Source organism: Parasteatoda tepidariorum, chromosome 1 (assembly GCF_982258835.1).
Source record: "Parasteatoda tepidariorum strain Cologne lab strain chromosome 1, Ptep-v5.0, whole genome shotgun sequence".
In the NCBI taxonomy this organism is placed as follows: Eukaryota; Metazoa; Arthropoda; class Arachnida; order Araneae; family Theridiidae; genus Parasteatoda; species Parasteatoda tepidariorum.
The window spans coordinates 125468242-125488398 of record NC_141755.1 but is presented as its reverse complement, the minus strand read 5'-3'; the positions used below and the strand labels follow the sequence as shown (position 1 = coordinate 125488398).

The 20157-nt window shown below is 30.6% G+C and overlaps 1 protein-coding gene across 14 annotated transcripts in view; it reads left to right on the top strand.

Moving 5' to 3' along the window:
• The window catches only part of Pak (serine/threonine-protein kinase PAK 3-like protein), a 95844-nt gene that overhangs the window by 4664 nt on the left and 71023 nt on the right, over positions 1 to 20157 (top strand). For 6 of the 14 annotated variants that reach the window (XM_087152492.1, XM_087152509.1, XM_087152489.1 and 3 more), the window contains exons 2-4: positions 4548 to 4615; positions 7353 to 7441; positions 9709 to 9809. In XM_087152492.1, the coding sequence (XP_087008618.1) occupies positions 4557 to 4615; positions 7353 to 7441; positions 9709 to 9809 (249 nt within the window). In that variant the 5' untranslated portion in view covers positions 4548 to 4556. Of the gene's footprint in view, positions 1 to 958; positions 1043 to 4547; positions 4616 to 7352; positions 7442 to 9708; positions 9810 to 20157 lie in introns of all 14 variants that reach the window. The other 8 variants (XM_087152493.1, XM_087152484.1, XM_087152506.1 and 5 more) reach the window with 2 other exon arrangements.

The following is a 20157-nucleotide window of genomic DNA, read 5'->3' as shown; positions in this document are numbered from 1 at the left end:
TGGGATACCAGCAATACACAACTTATCTTTTTAACACAACTTATCTAGATTAAATAAAATACACAACTTATCTAGATTAAAATAAATATACTACAATAGCAATTAAGTATAAAAACCATGATCTTGTGTTAAAACTTATAATCGAATTAAAATGTGCAAAAAAAACTTTAGCGTCTATTGGTGCCCCCTACGCTCATGCTTTGTATTCATAATGGTTAATCTGGGCCTGCCACTGTTAGTTGCAAAATGACTATATTCTAGTGACTTTAAAAACTTGGGATTCAGGTTATACAAATTCACTTTTTACTGAAATCAGGTCTGTAGATGTAGGTCAGGTATTGGGTAGAGTATTTATAAATTCTCATGTTTGTTCAAGAAGTTGGCTCAGACCTAAATTTCAGATGAGCTCCGTGAAAAGGCTGTTGCAGCATTCAGATGTATGGTAGGCCATGACTGCCTAGTAAAACCACCTTGACCAAATTGGAACCATTTGTCGGGATACTTGGTGGGGGCTCCAAGGTGAAGCGATACCGGAGTGCTCAGCATCTGCCGATGGGACATTCGTGCTCTCTTAACTGTGTTTTTTGTATGTCTTATAAGAGTGTGCCAATGAATGTATATAAGAGTGTGCCAGAGTGTGTCCTTTGCCAATGGAAATTTAAAAAAATGTATTAAAACTCTAAATTGTTTTAAAGTTGTGGTGGCTTAAGGGATGGAGTTTTGTTGCCTTCTAGATTGCAAGGCTGCAGAATAAGGTTTAAATATTAGAATAAGAATAAAATTAGAATAAGGTTGGTTAATTATAAAATAATATAAATTAGTTCTGTTCAAGAAGGATTTAATACTTTTGTTTTCATTTCTCAAAACATCTTTAAAAGCATATAATAATTTTTTTTTTCTTCGAATATTTTTTTAAAAATAAATGTATTCATTGAAGTATTCACTAAATTTATTTCAGCTCTTGAAAGTTGATTTATTTTTTCCAGCTGCCTGATTTCTTCTACAGTTGATGTGTAATTGAAGCGGTCAATGTTAAAAGGGGGTATGTAACATTTTTACGAAGATAAGTTTTTTTTGTTGGTTTTGGAATCTGTGTAGGTTAAACGCAATGTTTAGTGTCGGGGGTTACATCTTCAGTTTTTGAAAAGTGATGTGTGCAACACACGTGCCCCATTTCCGCAATGACTATAGTTACAGTTGTATCTTGGAAAATCAGTTACCATACTTTTACAATATTCGATGACACTAATAATTATTGCAATCGGTGCTCGAACGAGGCAAAGTTTCCTCAAGTGTGACAAAGTGAAGCCTATTAACTGCGATATTATTATTGAACACTTAACTACAGGTGCTTAATATTTTAACATAAGTGTTAGAAAATGTAAACAAATAGATGGGCAGTGTTTTCCTCCTTGCTGTGTCACTTCCTGTTGTTTCTAAGCGAGAAGGAAGTGGGTGTTTTTTGTAGTCAGTTATGTTTTTTGCTTTTGATAGTTATGCTCTTTTCTTGAAGAGTTATGTTTAGTTTTGTTTCTTTGTATTTAAAGTTTCATCTTCTCGAATAACTAGGGTATCCGCACACCTAGAAAGTCATGAAATTCTGTATTGAACAAAATTTGTCATGAAATGTCAAGATTTTAACTTTTTTTCTTTTCTTCTAAACTCATGGAAAGTCGTGGATTTAGGTCAACGAAAAATCATGGACCCTGAATTTTCAAAATGGATTTTACCCATCCCCATAATTTCATGATGTAACAAAATCCCCACTCGCAGTCATGTTTTATTAAAATACAAAATGTTTTTATCATGTTCTTTATAAATTATGGTCTTCTTTCAAGAAATGAAAGGAAAAAACATCATTTCTAGAGCGAATGATCTTTTTAACTTCTGTGATTTCAGAATTTTTATTATTATTTATTTTTATTTTATCAATTTAAAATTCTAGCTGAAGCAAGCTAGTTTTTGGCGAATATTTTTTATTCCAAAATGAGAACAGAAATATCAGGAGTATTTCTGTCCTTTCTAATGAACAAGAAAAGTATCTTTAGATTATAATTCTACAGAAAAAAAGAAAAATTATTTGCTTATATATTTTCCCCCCAGCTATTTTATTGTTCCAACTCGTTCCTTTCTCTGTTTTTTAAATTTAAAATCTATAAATATGAAGACGCAGAGTATAACTGCTTTGGTTGCACCTATCATTTCAATTAATGTTATTATAATGCGTTTTAAATATAGTGTTCTGTTTTTGTCGGGAGAAAATAATAACTTCGTTAAGTCATGAATTTAAAAATCTAAAATGTAGCAGATACCTTGATAACTTTTTGTGAATTTTAAATAGATATCTGAATAAGTTGTTTCTTCTTTTCAACAATAAGTACAGGCATATTTTATATCAGAAAAACAAGCCGATTTCCAACTAATCAATCCCGCTGAAACAATAAAAATGATAGATTCGATGCTTGGTGGGGAGGCATATTGAAGAGGGCTCACCAACATGTGTAGTTATTCATCAGTGACTACCAAATAGCTTTTGAAAGAAATGTTATCAAAAACAGGAGAGCGAAAGATTATTGTGAAATGTAGGCTTTATGAAATATTTGAGATCAAACAGAGAGAAATATTTGATCAGTATAAGTAACAAAATTTTTCAACAAAAAATAAGCACCTTTTAAGTATTTTTTAAGCACTTTAAAAAAATATTATAATTAGGATATGGTCACTCATATTTTTTTACCTTCATATTGTTGAAAGTTCTTCATATATATGTGCTAACAAAATGCAAAATAGTTTTCTAAGTGACATGATCATAATAAAATAACTTGTTTCTGACAAAGAATTCTTTTCGTGATTATATTAGCCACTGTGAATAATTCCATTTTTTAAATTTATAATTTCTTTACACAATTATGTAATAGAAATTATTCAAAATTATAAATAATTAATTTAACTACTATTTAAAAAGATTATCTCTCTTGCAAAATGCTGCAGAGCTCATTAGAATGCATAAATCCTTCCCACCGAATCCAGCTCAGTACTCGAACCCGCAACTATTTCATAAAATGATTGGCGCTTTCGTACGCTACAGACCGATGGTATGTCTGTGGTCGTGGTTGAATGAATTGTGAAGACGTTGAATAGAACAATGTGAAAATCACGCTTTTTGCTTAATTTGAGGCAAAAATTGATATAGTTATGAAGAAAAATCTCATTTTGGAAAAGGGAAAATGAAGCACTTTTTAAAAACACCCAATGAAAAAAAGCTTTTAAAAAGCAAAGGTCAAAAATAAGCACTTTTTAGAAACCCTACACACCCTGTTGATCCTTCACTTGACAGTAAAGGATTTCAGGATACCTATTTACAAAGCCTCATTGACCAGCAAGGGAACTCTTACAATCCTTGAATCAGGAGAAAATGGATGATTTGATTCAGTCAACACCTTCACGGGGAAAAATATTTTCTTTGATTATCATGTCAAGTAAGAGAGAAAGTGCTTTGTTTTTAAAAAAGCTTTTGCTGCACTTCATGGGAAGAGAGTCAGCATAGCTGCCAACTCTGCCAGTTTCTCTTGGTCTATAAAAACATAATTGAAATTCTCCTGCTTTTTGTGCATTTCCCTAAAATTTAGTAAGTTTTCAATGGAAATAAAATTTTTGTACTGATAATTGCTTGCTTGAATACATAAATAAGTATCACTAATGTATAATGGAGCAAACCTCATTTACAGAAATCGATTAAAGCTTTTTTTTGTTCTAAAATGATCCATTTATTCAGTTCTCTCTTTTTAAATTAAATAATTAAAAAAAAAATCTTTTAACTAACCTTGATGAATTTTGAAATGAATATTAACTTTGATGAATATTTGAAATTATGAATAAAAATACGCAACATTTCAAGTATGTTTAAAGTTAATCATAGCTGGAAAATATTGCAGTTTTTCTATTTTTGAGGACGATAAAATTCCCTATCGTACAATATTGAGTACATTCTGCAACAATTTATATTGGATTTTTTCCTATTCATGTTGGTGGGTATACTCTTAGCCAAAAATTTAGATTTTTACGAGGAAAAAGCAGAAGTAGTGTGAAAATTATGCTCAGAAGCTATTCACATCAAGAAGTTTAATTTGAGACATTATGGAAGTATCTTGATGCTCTTTTGAATGTAAAAAATTATGCACGGCCCATTCATCAACAAAAATCCAGAACTCAATTTCATACACATATTTGGAATACTGTAAGAAACCCAAGCAGGGGAGCCATCCCCTCTACAGAGAATCGAAGTGGCGATGATGTGTCTTCAGATCATCCGGGGAAGAATGTTTCCCAGACTGACGCTAATAACTCATTGTGCAGTTCTAGTGCTACATAAATAAAGTATCTATCTACCAATAATTTGGCACCAATTAAAACAATCTGTCCGCAATTGAGATGGTGGTTTTTCTCATAGGTGCAGATTAGTAACATTAACCGCTTCAATTCTTGACAGCTCCTTCATAATTTTTTTAATACTTTTCAATGTTCTAATTTTCTTTTATTATTGTTAGTTGTGAAAGATGGCAGACCATACTGATGAGAAGCCACCTGCTCCACCAGTTAGGTTAACCAGCACAAGGTATGTGTTCTTTCCTTTAATATTAATCAGGGATAGATAATAAGTCAGTATGTTGCAGTATACTATTGTTAGTCAAAGTGAATAAAAGTAACTTTAAAAAAAATCTCAAAATTAGGACAAAATCTTGCTGTACGAGGGTTGCTATTTATATTTCTGGCCTAATAATGAAAAAACAAATATGTAGGATCGAAATTGGTTTTATTGTTTTTCAAAATATTCTCCATGATGATCAATACACTTTGCATGCGTTTGAACCAATTTTCAAAGCACTTTTTCCAGTCCGATTGAGGTAACTCCAAAACATGCGTTTTGAATGCATCAACCGCTTCTTCTGGGGTCGAAAATCGTTGTCCACGTAATTTATTTTTGATGTGTGGGAATAAGAAGAAGTCATTGGGTGCCAAATCAGGGCTGTACAGCGGATGACCCATCAGTTTGATCTTTCGCTCCGTCAGAAATGCCTTTGTTTGAGTCGATGTGTGAGAGCTCGCATTGTCATGATGAAGAATGATTCGCCTGTTCTTCTGCTTTTTTCGAATTTCTCCGATGACTTCTGGCAAACAAATGGTCGTGTACCATTCAGAATTGACCGTCCTGCGTTTCTCTAACGCCACTGTTGCCACATGACCGTTAATGCCGAAGAAACAGGCAATCATTTGTTTCGATGTGCTTCTTCCTCGAACAACTTTTGTTGGTTTTGCCTCGTCTTGGAAGACCCATACAGTTGATTGCTGTTTTGTTTCCGGCTCATATGCATAGATAAATGATTCGTCACCTGTGTAGATGTTATACACAACCTTTGATCTACCTTGAACGTATTTTTCCAACATTTCCTTGCACCAATCGACACGAGCCTTTTTTTGAGTGTTTGTCAGATTATGCGGGATCCAACGCGAACAAATTTTTTTTACGCCCAAATGCTCATGCAATATTTTATTGATGCTAGTCATACTAATGTCCAAAGACGCCTCTATCTCACGGTATGTCACATGACGATCTTGCTTTATCAGTTCACGCACAGCATCGATCTTTTCTGGCACATCAACGGATTTTGGACGACCTGCACGGGATTCGTCCTGGATCGAACATCGACCACGATTAAATTCGTTATACCAATTTTTTACAGTGCTGTAGGATGGCACTTTATCGCTGAATAAAGAATTAAGTTCATCGAAGCACTCTTGTCTTGACAATCCACGTCGAAAGTTATGAAAAATAATGGCACGAAAATGTTCACGATTCAATTCCATTTTTTGAAAGAGAAGAGCTTTTCAATTTACTGTCAACAGCACAAATGAAGCTATAATGGTAAATCGTCTGCTGAATTTATGTTTAAAAATATCAAACTTTCGATTAAAATCGTCTGTGGTCGCCTAGCAACACATACTGTTGCTAAGGCCAGAAATATAAATAGCAACCCTCGTAGAAGGAAGAAACAGCTGATAGATGAAAAGATTCCATTTTTTGAAAGAGAAGAGCTTTTCAATTTACTGTCAACAGCACAAATGAAGCTATAATGGTAAATCGTCTGCTGAATTTATGTTTAAAAATATCAAACTTTCGATTAAAATCGTCTGTGGTCGCCTAGCAACACTTACTGTTGCCAAGGCCAGAAATATAAATAGCAACCCTCGTAGAAGGAAGAAACAGCTGATAGATGAAAAGATAAAATTTGCTACTATGTTATCCAATCAATAATTGTGACTTGGTAAAACGTTTGCCATTGTGTTATTCTGCTAAATCTTTAAATTGAGTAATTTTTCAATTGAAAATGTTTTGTATTCTAATGTTTTTAGTGTTGATCCACTCTAAATCTCCCACATTCGGTATATATATTCTACTAGGCTCTTTAATTAAATAGGTACTTGATTGAAAATGTCTATTTAGATTGAGCAAAACGAAATTTTATAATTATAAAAAATTGATGGAGAAGGAAAACCAACATATTAGATGTGGACAACAGATTATTTTTCTTTGATGCTATTATAAAAGTTTTTTGTTTCTTTTTTTTTGTTTTTGTTTTTCTAGTTTTTTTTATTTTTAAAGTACACTTGCAAGTATCATTGGATGATGTTAAGATTTCAACATTGCGATGTATCGTCAGCATAGCTATATTTTGATATATCACTGTTACACTAATACTTTTGCATTCGGTATTGTGTTATTTCGAGTTCTTGCACTTTTTGATTAATAAATTGAGGCAATTATATTCTTATAATAAACTCAGTCCTCTTTTATTTTGCAAAAAATGCTATAAAATTGTCTAGTTATCAACAATAAATTTTATTTCATTTTTTAATAAAAAAAATAAATAAATCATGATACATTGAAAATAAAAAAAGGAAATAAAAAATTGAATAACATGTGCAGGAGGGGGAGATTGTGACAAAAATGAGTCCTCTGTTATCTTTGTCATTAAATAAGTAATTATGAATATAAAAATTAAAATGTACATTGAGATCATTCATTAAAATCTTCATAAACAGAAAAATAAAAACTTTGCTGATGAATTGAGGAACACCTGACACTGAGATGCAGGTAACTCCCCCCCCCCTACACACACCTTAAATTTAGTCCATTACTATGAATAATAATAATTGAAAAAAAAGCTCTTCACGCAAGCTTGCTTGGGGTCATCCATTTTGTGGTCGGGAGAAGTGATCTGTCGGAAATGATGCACCGTGAAACATAGCCCAGTCCTACTTGCAAGGAAGTGATATGATATTTTTTATTGCAGGGACTCCACAGTTGCAGTCGACATGCGGCCTTTACCAAAAGAACCTGACAGTGAAGATAAGAAAAAAGTGAAGCTAAAAGCTTCAAAAAGTAAATTATTTCTCTCACACATCAAAACTATATTGCACCAGGCCAAATTATTAGAAATTATACTTTTAAATTTAGACATACATGTAATGGTATACTTCCTATTTGTATTTATTTATTGCACTAAAATGTTAACCCATCAATACAAGAGCGTAAACGAGTACAATTCGGTTTCAGTCGCATTCTTGCATGCGTCAGTTGCAGTCGTGTTTATGTGCTGTGTTTATTTATTTTGCAGTTTTATAGTCAGTTATATGTTTGTTTTTTGTGTACAGTGTATAAGTAATCAATTGGAAACATTTTATCATGGGTAAAGAAAAGCAATCTTTAACCATGTGCTGTAAGTTAAGGCCCTCGTGAAATATCACGGAGGTGGAAGGTTTCTGAAGCTAGCATTCGACACACGAAGAAGAAAATTGAACCCAAAACAAAAGAAAGGATGCGGCAGAATCTTATAGTGCCTTCATTAATTTGGCCAGGTTTTCTAATAAATTTATTTTGAGTTGCTTTCAGCTAGTAATTAAGTGAAATAATTAATTATACTTATGATTGTTGTGTAACATTAAGTCAATATAAAAAAAAAAATTTAAAATTTACTTTTTGCAAACTACACATGTTATTTCAATTAATATACTGTTTGATATTTCGCCTATTAAAAAATAAATGTTAATATATATTTATTATTTTATTTAATATTGGTAGAAAAAATTTTAATTATAAGGTAACTAATTTTTTACATCACTTTAAAGTATGTAATTTTAAATGGTCAAATATAAAATTTGAGCAAAATCGGTTGAATAGTTCCCAAGAAATCGAATTTTAAATATACGACTTCTTTAAAATTCTATTTCTCGAGAACCATTTATCTGATTTTGCTCAAATTTCGTATTTTGATTTACATAAAAATTAAAGTTACACACATTATTAAAGTTACATACTTTAAAATAATGTAAAAAATTATATACCTTACAATTAAACATTATTTAGACTATTATTAAATAAAATAATAAATTTATACTAGAATTTATTTTTTACATAGAATTATCTTTGAATAAAAGAATTGTATAAGTGAGTGCAAAAACTTTTCAATTTATTTAAAAAGTTCTTGAGATATGGCAAATTACACAAAAAGTAAAATTAACATTAAGGGGTCCAAACTATGGGGACTATAGGGACTCCCCCTATTAATTGGGAGTCAGTTTGACTAAGTTTAAAACACTGGAAGATGAAAAGAACTCTCCCCCCCTAAAAAATTTTGTTTTATGAAATGACTGCTTGTCAATGAAATGAACTATTATTGCTGTAAAACTCACTCTTTTTCTATACAATTATTTCATAAATCATATTTTTACTCATGAAATTATTCATGAAAATAACTATTTATTTTTATTTTGTTATGAATATTTTAGTTAAAAAAAAATTTTTTTTTTAACAAAACATGTTAAAAATGAAATTAGTTCAAGAACTATTAAAAAATAAAAGGTGTTATTAGGCAAGATACTGCAAAAAGGATATTTATATATTTTTTTTCAAATAGAGAACTTTATGCAATTTAATTTTATTTAAGATGTGTAAAACTCTAATTTTATTTTTATTTATTATTATTTTTTTTTGTTCTCAGTATATTCAGAAGCAATTAATATGATACATAGCTAAAAACGCGGCTGGATTTTGTCTATTTCTTCTAATCTACTGGTTTAATAAAAAATTCTCCTAGTTTTTTGAACTTGTTAGAAAATTCTCTAAAATTGAGTAAATTCCCCCCCCCCCAAAAAAAATCCCTGTTAAAATAGCATTTTGCACAGAGTATTGCTTTCTTGAGTATTTAAATATGTATTAATACTAATATATAATGAAGAGAAGTCTCGTTCGTAGAAATCGCATCGAAGTGTTTTTTGTTCTAAAATGTGCAATTTATTTTTCTTCTTCAGAACTCTCATTTTAACTATCTTTGATGAATTATATTCGCCTATTAATATTCGAAATTATGAATAAACATAATACATTACATTTCAAGTTCATTTTGTGTTAATTGTAATTGGAAAATATTGCAGTTTTTCTATTTTGATGACTATAAAAATCCCTAAAATTCCCTATGTGAAATATATTTAGTGCATTCTGCAGCAATTATTATATTATTTCGTAAAATCTAGTGGTTTTTTTAATATCCGTGTTGGCAATTACGATGAGCTACTGTCCAAATTGACTCTATCCATTTGTGAAAATTCTTTTAATATTATGTTTTTAAGACTTATTTCATTGTTCTTTAGGTACAAAGAAAGAGAAAAAAGAAATGCCCATTATATCACCTCCTACAAATTTTGAGCATACAGTTCATGTTGGCTTTGATGCTGTCACTGGGGAATTCACTGTACGTATTTTTATTCATCTAATTGTGATTCTCAGCCTTTGTCACTTTTAACGATTGTGAAATTTGCCAGCGCACAAGGAAAAAAATAAGTTTAATGAAAGTTATTTACGCACACTGTGTCGAATAGTTTATGATAATAATTTTGAATGTGATGTAAAATGTTATGTGCTACAAAAACACGTTTATTAACCTTTTGCTTACGGCTGGTGCAATGTGTCATGGTACACCGTAAGCAAAGGGTTAATTACCTTTTTCAATGTGTGCAGTCTTCTTTCCCTCTCATGGCTTAATAGTTCTTTTGTTTATATTAGTTATTAACTGTTATTTTTTTGCTGGTTTTTAATTATTAGCTTGTTTTTTTATATTTATTAATTGTTAGGTTTTTTTTGACATTATTTTTTCATAATTCCTTGTTAACCTGTTTCTTTCTTTCTTTTTTTTTTTTTTTTTTTGCTAATTATTAATTGTTAGCTTGTTTTTGTTAGTTATCTTTTGTTAATTTGTTTTAATAATTATTAATTGCATAGCTTATTTTAATTGTTAGCTTTTATTTCCTTCTGTAAGTTAATATTTAGCTTACTTTCTTTTAATTAATAATAATAATTTTATAGTCGTTAAATTTTCCTGCTACTTATTTTAAGATTGTCAGAGTCGTTACTATCGCCGTGAAAGATGTTCACACAGTTTAAACGTGGCAAAATTATAAAAAGTGTGCATATGTATCTATATCAGGATTGCCACAGGCGACTAAAATGCAACTATTTTTGGCATGAGGCGACTATGGCAAATTTTTTTGCCTGGAAAGGCTAAAAAAAACAACTATTTTTAGGAAAAGGAGACTATTGGGAGACTTATCTGAACTCCTAGCGATATATATATATATATGTATTTTTAAGCATAAATTGGGTGCGAAATCTGCACCCCACAAGATAGTTTCTGAAAACACTGAATCACTTTTCAAATATATATATGTGTGTGTGTGTGTGTGTGTGTGTGTGTGTGTGTGTGTGTGTGTGTGTGTGTGTGTGTGTGTGTGTGTGTGTGTGTGTGTGTGTGTGTGTGTGTGTGTGTGTGTGTGTGTGTGTGTGTGTGTGTGTGTGTGTGTGTGTGTGTGTGTGTGTGTGTGTGTGTGTGTGTGTGTGTGTGTGTGTGTGTGTGTGTGTGTGTGTGTGTGTGTGTGTGTGTGTGTGTGTGTGTGTGTGTGTGTGTGTGTGTGTGTGTGTGTGTGTGTGTGTGTGTGTGTGTGTGTGTGTGTGTGTGTGTGTGTGTGTGTGTGTGTGTGTGTGTGTGTGTGTGTGTGTGTGTGTGTGTGTGTGTGTGTGTGTGTGTGTGTGTGTGTGTGTGTGTGTGTGTGTGTGTGTGTGTGTGTGTGTGTGTGTGTGTGTGTGTGTGTGTGTGTGTGTGTGTGTGTGTGTGTGTGTGTGTGTGTGTGTGTGTGTGTGTGTGTGTGTGTGTGTGTGTGTGTGTGTGTGTGTGTGTGTGTGTGTGTGTGTGTGTGTGTGTGTGTGTGTGTGTGTGTTGGCAAGGGCCGGCAAACGAGGACACACATAGGCAATTTCACCGTCGAACGAGGACCTCGTGCCAACCGAGGACGTCCTCGGTTAGAAAATGGTATTTTCGTACTCAGGGGGTCATGAAATAGTCCCAGAAAATTTTTTAGCGAAATCTAATTTTGTCCTCGATTGGCAGCATTTATCAAAGTTGTGTATAAAGAGCCGAGTCGAAGTGTGTATGCGTGCAAAAACGACGTCCTCGGTTGGTCGATAAAACCACACGTTCAGCGGGGGTCCTCGTTTGCACTTAAAAACCGCCTACTCGGAAACACACACCCCGGTCTTTTTCGTATTTAACGAATAAGCATGAAACAAATAAAGGAAATGCTTAAAACATATTTACATACGATGTTAACTGATTTCATTTCATTTTTATCAGATAAATGTAGATGAAAGTTCACCAGTTAATGTATAGGAATAAATAATCGTTTCTATTTGAAATATTATCACATCCATATTAACTAGTAACTTTTCCTTAGTAACTTTTTTGGTATGTAAGAAATACATAGAAACTTTTTCACGCAATTTTAAGAGAAATTAATGATTTTCTTTACTTTTATTTCTCTGAAAGTGTTTGTAGGTTTATAGCGAAGAACATTTTAATGTAAAATAATACCGTTAGCTAGTCATTATTAATTAAAATGCAGTCATTTAATGTTAAATTGTTATCTTAGAAAGCTCTCCTTTTTTAAATTATTTTTTTCTGTTAAATTCAGATGATTTTAACATGAATTACCTTTCAAAATAACAGCTTTTTAAAAATTCGCCTTACACATATTTTAATGTTTACACGCGTTTCGAAGAAAACCATTTTCTTAATTTTCTTGTATGATAAGACTTCTTTTAATAAATTGTAATCGAATTATTTTTATTTTGTTGATAAAATAATCTAGTGATTACATTAGAAGCTTTTAAAAATTTATATCTGACATTTTCTTAGGACTAAAATATTATTTAAGTCTCTATTATCAATTAGAACTTATTAGAACTATACGTTCGAAAAAAAAAAAATTAAACATATTTTGTAATTAAATTTAATATTCGAAATAAATTGTTCTAAATAAAAAAAAACGATTAAGCTTTTTGCTTTTTAAATGGATTCTAATTGAGATTAAGCTGGAAATCAGTTTTAGATATTTTCTTCAAACTAGAACTTTATTATTTTAAAGAGCTTAGCGAAAAACTTTCGTACACACAGCCTACAATACATACAGTCAAGCGAGGACCTACAATACACACAGCCAATCGTGGACCTACAATACACACAGCTAATCGAGGACCTACAATACACACAGCTAATCGAGGACCTACAATACACACAGCTAATCGAGGACCTACAATACACACAGCCAATCGCGGACCTTAATTACTCGCGGCTAATTGAGCTTTTTTAAGGGATAATGAGGAGTGTCTAATTTTATTAAGATTAGTGACTAATCATCCATATGATATTGACTTATACTTTAAGGCTTTGTTAGTGATATTTTTTCCATCAGACTTTAATTTAAATTAATTTTAAAATTGCAAACTAACTGAAAATGCTCTAATATTAACTAATGCTCGGCATAAAAATTTTTATCTTTAGGTCATTCAGAGTGTTTTGTAAATACCACCTTTAAAAACTATTTATTTAATATTTGTCGAAATTGAAGACAAAAAATATGTTTATATGAGGTCAAAAGTTATATTAACGCAAGGTAAAAATAAAAATACAGAAATACAGTCAAAATATAACATATCACAGTACAGTGAAGCAAATGAAACAGAGAACAAGGCATTTTTGATTGGGGAATAAAACAGAAAACAGTTGAAAAACGATGGTTAAAAACATTTAAACCACAATAAAACTTATTTTTTTTGCTTATTGGACATTCACACTCCTCTATATTATAGTTAGTTAGATTTCGATAGACTTTCTGTTTTTAATCACTTAAATACTAATTTACAAACCCCAATTACTTGGTTTTCATTTTTAATAAAGATTTTAAATTTACATATAAATTACGGTTTTTACCGAACACCCTGTACTCTTATAGGTCAAAGCTTAAGAATGAATATTACAGAAACATTATGGAATTAAATTGCCAGAAAATATGCAGCAATCAATTGCAAATTCTTTATTTGAAAAAAAAAGTGTTTAAATTTGACAAAAGACGAATGAACAGTTAACCAAAAAGATTTTATTTGTGAACAAAAACAATATTTTTTGCATGAAATTTATTTATTTCTATAACATCAAAAGAAAATAGTCTTACAGTTTCTTACTGTTATCTGCGCATACTTATTGACCACAAAAATTCTATCTTGGTGTTTTTAACTAAAAAACATCTGAAAAAAGTTCGCCGTCGTCAAGAGGAATTAATAAAAATCATGATCCTACTTTTTTCTTATCTCGTTTGAAGGTATCTTTATTCGGTTCTATTTTGATTACAGAGGTATTTAATATAAATTTATTGAAGATATTTTGATAAGCATGTTATCGGTTTACAATCAATAAACGATAATTAAGTTATATTTGCTTATAAATATTTTTAAGTATAACTACTTCCTATTAACTAGAATAATAAATAGTTGAAAAACATGCAAAATAGTTGAGCAATATTAGAGAGTCATTTTTCGCACTATTTCTACACTTTTTCTTCAGCGAAAAACATTTAAAATATTTTTATAGTAGCAACAAATTAAGTAGATAAATTGGAGTAAATAATCAAACAAATTTATTACATTTAAATTCCAAAAAAAATAAAATTAGAAATTGTTACATAAATAAAATTAATGTGGGAATTTCATTTACGGAGGATTTAAAAAAGAAATTCGGGATACTTTCATAATTATTTTTTTTAATTTGATGCGGTAGCATAGCAAAAATGAATGCGTAGAAGTAACAGGGGTTGATGAGAGAATCGATCAGATCGAACAGATTTTATATATATACATCTGTTGGTTGGACGGTATTTCTATGAAGGTTACATAACTTAAATTAGGAATAATATTCTTAATTTTTTTTTTTTAACAGTCGATGAACAGCCGACCCAATGTAGGGTATACGTCTACCATCTCCATATCCTTCCAATTTTTAACCCAAACCAGAAGACTAAGGAACTCATGGATCAAGTTTTGTGAGAAATTTTACTTCGTGAAGGGTTTTTTGAAGTAACTAGACCGCTTTTGCGTTAGATGATGAGGAAAACCACGAAAACGTCTCGCAGTTGGACTAACTGCAAGGGGACTTTAACCCATAATCCGTCTACCACTGAGGATATTAACTCAGCTCTGAGGTCGGTGCGAGCCGGGTGCAAAATTGAAATCTACCAGGCATTGCCAGCATTCGAACCTGGTTCACCTCATTGGGTGGCAATCGTTCTATCCCCTGACCCCAACTGCTCTCCTAATTTTATTATCCTTTTGCTACCACTTAGTAAAGTTTTTCTCAATTAGCCATGAATGCATCTGCTATGCTAATCTGGTCTGCGCCCTTAGAAAGCTAAAAACTGGTTCTAAAATTTCAAAATTAGTGCATGAAATTAAATATTCTTAATAATCAAATAGAGCAAAGTTAGATAGAACAAAAATACTTAGCAAAGGTTCTCTATTTATTTTTTTAAATAATTGGAAAGATAAAGATGTGAGTTCTCAAATGCTCGTTTAAAAAGATTGCTACCGGTTTTTAATTTTCTGAAGAACCTGGTCACCTTACGCAACGCCGCAGTGCAGTGGTCCACATACCTCTGCAAAAAATGTGGTTTATGTAGATAATATATGAATAATTTCTTTCCTAAGACATAATTTAAGTTTCAAAATTAACATAAATGCTTGAATTTCATAACTTCATAGAATGAGACAAAGATATATATATATTTATATTATTATGACACAGATGATAACGCTTTACTTCTTCTTTACGAAATATATTTGTGCAATTATGCTGCAAATAACATAATGTAAAATTACAAGGGGGTAGAGAAAAAAGTTTCAGTATTTATGTTTTATTTTACTTTCATAATTCAGCATTAACCAAAAACAACTTTGCTGTGTAAGACAATTGAAATCAGCAATGGTCACCGTAGAATATGAATGGCTTCCCATTTTTTCATCAGAAACTTTCCATCTCGAATTTACTGAACATAAAATAAAATAAAAATTTAATTCAAATTCCATAAGTCCAATTCTATAATTCCAAAATAACTTAGTGATCTTTTATATCCCTGAATGATCTATTGAACATTTAGTTTTATCTAATACATAATAAGTGAGAGCATGAAACCAATATATTTTAGTTGTAAATATTTTGTGTTTCAAAAAAATATTGCTTGTTAACAAAAAATTACTATACATGAGATTTTCTGCCTTCGCATGATATACTTATCTTTTTCTTTTAATTTTATCGATCGTTTTAAGATTTTTAGTTGATGAGCTTATCTCTTCATTAAAAACTATCAATTTTATAAAAGAATATTCTTATGCTAGATATCAAACGCGTTTTTCTAAGAACTACCTTTTTAAAGTTTACAAGCACACTTTATTCTTTTGGATTATTTTACTGCTTATGCACATTGTTTACATTATTAAAAATCTTGGGTTTTAATTTTACAATCGAATAGTATTTCCTACTTATCTGCCATGCGCTACAATGGTAGTTATTTAAATACTATATTTGATCGTTTTACTTGATTTTAACTACTTCAGGAGTTGAATAATAGTGTTTGAATTCTGCCTTATTACATTATACAGCAGTTAAAAATGTTAAGATATTTCTTAAATAACAATTTAAGAAATATCTATGATGAAAATATGGCTCCTAATTGCCTGTGTTTAAATCTAGATAAAAAAAAATTTCATTCTTCAGATATTATGTTTTCATTAAATATCATGGAAATAATAATATATATAAATTATTTTTATTAACTGAGCATTTTTCTGAAGAAAAATGTTTACAATCCTCCTTGAAAGGGGGGGGGGAGCAACGGGGTTGTGATTGTTTACAGTGAGAGACTAAACCATTCTATGCCTGGAGCATGGAGGCCTGGAGGCTAAAAGGGGAGCCGAGTGATTAAACTGGTTCTTCACTGTGCACATACTCCTTTTGCACAAATGACTTTAAAGAGCTTCTTTTTTAAATCCAAGAATTCCAAAATTTTATCGGAAGTGGTATTACACACAAAGTGAATAAAATATTTCTTATTATGCTGTAATCATAATCATTTTTTTTTCTATTTTTAATTCTTTGATGATGTATAACTGAGTTATTCGCCAATTTTGTCTATAAGGTTTTGACGTGGGAAGTACGTTTATAAGAATTAACTACAAATAATTCATTCCCCCCCCCCCCTTCAAATTTCCTAAAAATTAGGGAATATGACATTCCAATTTTTAGTAACTTTCTTAAATCCCCGTATTTTGCAATAAATGCGGTTTTCTAACATTTAAACACTAATGGAAAATAAAATATCGAATGCAACTGTTCTTCATAAATTTAGTTGAAACTATAAAATATGATAAATCAGTTACTTTAGATATTTACTAAAAAATTTAAAAGAAATAAAAATAAATTTGTATAAAATTTATTAAAAAATGAACTTTGGAAATTAAAGACGATATTTATCCAAATCACACAATAGATGTGCTAAGAGATTTTTATCTAAAAATTAAATTGACTCGCTGTAAGTTTTTCGCAATTAAGATCTAGAAACAATTTTAAATAAGGTTCTGAAATGAAGCCTATTGTCTGATTCAACTGTAGATCAAATATTTAATCAAATTAACAAAATAGCGATATTTTTGTTTCGTGAATACATCGTTATGCTTGATGAAGGAGAGAAAAAGGTAGAAATAACATAATTAAACGTAATATATTCAAAAAAAATTATGTAATAATTTGATAGTTCATATAAGCACTTTACATCACTTTTAAAATTAAACGACATAAACATACTCAGTTCCCCACCAACCCAAGGAACTAAAATTATGGTTTGTATAACCTAAAAATGAGACTTTAAGAGACAGAGAAGTTCTAAAATGAATATATACATAAAATCGTCGTACCGTTAATCGTTGTATAAAAAAATCGATTTCAAAAAAGTTATTGTCTCCAACAATGCAGTTTGAAAAATTTTTGTTCCGAATGTGCTTCTCATTTTCAAAACTTAAAAACGATTGGCTGAAATTTTGTAATATCAAAATTTTATTGATGCGCTCTTTAATTTTCGAGTTACTTAATGTAGAAATTAAAGAAATTTTTTGTAGGATTGTAATTTAGTTTAGCGAAAATAACTGGAAGGGAAATGATTATAGGTGGAGAGTTTTCTGCAGTCATGCTATTAAGATTTAAAATTTGGAAAATTAAACTTTATTTAAAATTTATAGTTATGTTGCAAAAACAAATTCGATTCTTATAATTTTAATTATCATGATTTATATTCCATGGCGTGCTTTCAACAATAAATTAGATGCTGTCAATCTAATTATAACACTTACGAAACAATTATAAGAAAAACTGTCTTGTAGCCCTTGTCTTTATTTCAGCAATATTTGAAATGTTGCATTTTGTCAGAAATATAAGTTAAGATTTAAAAGTAATAGGGGAACTGGAAATTAATGTCGTTTTTCCTGTCCATTAAATGTTTGTTAGTCTTAAAAACCAATTCATTCCTTTTCGATCCATGTCGATTCATTTTCTATCTGGCATTGAGAGGTTGTTACTAATGAGGGAGAATATATTATTGATTAAAAATAAAATCTTGATACGAAATATCAAATGCACCAAATAGACATTACTTTCTGGTCCCCCTAATATTACAGATTAACCGACTTTAAAATCCCCGTTTTCCAAAATGTATAGGATTTACAAATATATTTTCATTATTTTATACAAACTCTAAAATCAATATTTTATATAATTACAAAAATACTGTATTTCGTAAACCTCGAATAACTCTCTATTATTAGATAACTGGCATCATCAGAAACACTAAGAAACTAGCAATGAAGTTTCTGAAAAAACATTCAAAAATTTACCTTTTTAAAAAAATTATTGTTAGAAAATCTCAGAGAGGGAAAACGTGGGTCATGACAGTGGATTGCAATGTTATTCCGAGTTATCCTGGTGTACCTCAACCTTCCAAAAAATTAATTACTACTGTTTTTAATCATTATACTTAAAAAGTGAGAAATGAAAGTTAGATATGGACTGGGCTACAAATAGATTTTGAATAGAAACACACTAATTTACTAAGAACATTACTTTCCTCTTAGGATATCTTAACTCGAATCTTACTTCTCTCCAATAGGATATCTTTACTTTCCTCCTTCTGTTTGTTATATGAAAATAAATGTAGCATATTTTGGTTATTACTAAACGAACCGAAGTATAAATTAATTCAAATTTTTCTTTTCAAATCTGGTATCATGCTTAATAATTTAAATAACTTTAAAATATTCCAATAACTGATATTTAAATAATGTAGTTGAAATTTTCCTGAAAGCTTTAAATAGGAATAGTTAACAACAAATTTAACTGCAATCCAACTTAAAATTATTATTGTTATTTTTCTTCTTTTTTTCAAGTAACAACCGAATTTTAAAAATCATGAAAAATTTTAACCGCAATCAATATTATTGATCAATATTTTCCGACGTAAAGCTACCGGAAGGAATTAACGAATGAATCCAATACGAGGACAAAACTAATGAAATAAATTGTTCAATTATAGCAACAAAAAAATTTACAAAATAGGACTAAATGTATCAAAAACAATGGTAAGAGTACGTCTAAGAAAAGGAATAAGTATATCCAAAAATATTGCATAAGTATTTTCAAAAGAATGGTATGAGTATATCCGAAGAAATTGATTGAGCAATAGCTTAACTTTAAATTATTAGAAATCTTGAAATTACGAAGCAGACAGATTTATTTCGTCAATTGATAACATTTTTCAACATTATTATAGGATCACTTAATACATTTGCGTCTTTTTGCTAAAGTTGAAAATTCATTTTAAATCAGAGTTAGCAAAAGAAGAACTAAGGAACTCATGGATCAAGTATTGGGAGAAATTTGACTTCGTGGGGGACTTTTTGATGAAACTAGATTTGCATTACATGAAGAAGAATATCAAGAAAAACTCCCACTGTAAGCCTGATTGAAGAGGGACATTAACCAATGATTTGTCTATCACCGAGGATATTTTACCTCAACACTGTGGTCAGCGCGAGCCGGGTGCAAAATTCGAATCAACCAGCCATTGCCGGAATTTGAAACTGGTTCGCCTCATTGGGAGGCAAGTGCTCTATCCCCGGTCCCACAACTGATCTCCTAATTTTATTATCCTTTTGCTACCAATCAACAAAGTCTTTCTCTATGATCGTTTTTAAGTAGTAGGCATGAATGCATCTGCTATGCTAAGCTGGCCTGCACTCTCAGAAAACTAAAAACTGGTTCTTAAATTTCAAAATTAATACATAAAATTAAATATGCGGAGAATAGAAGTACTTCGCAGAGATTCTCTAATATTTTTTTCAAATAATTAGAAAGCTAAAGAGGTGAGTTCTCGAATGCTCTTTTAAAAATGTTGCTACCAGTTTTTAGTTTTCTGAGGACCCTGGTCACCTCACGCAACGCGGCGGTGCAGTGGTCCACATGTCTCAGCAAAAAATGTGGTTTATGTATCCTTTCTACGATGTAGCTTGAGTATTAAAATTACCACAAACGCTTGAATTCCGTAGAATGAGGCAAGAAAAAAGTTATATTATTATTATGTCACAGATGATAAGGCTTTACTTCTCCGTTACAAAATATA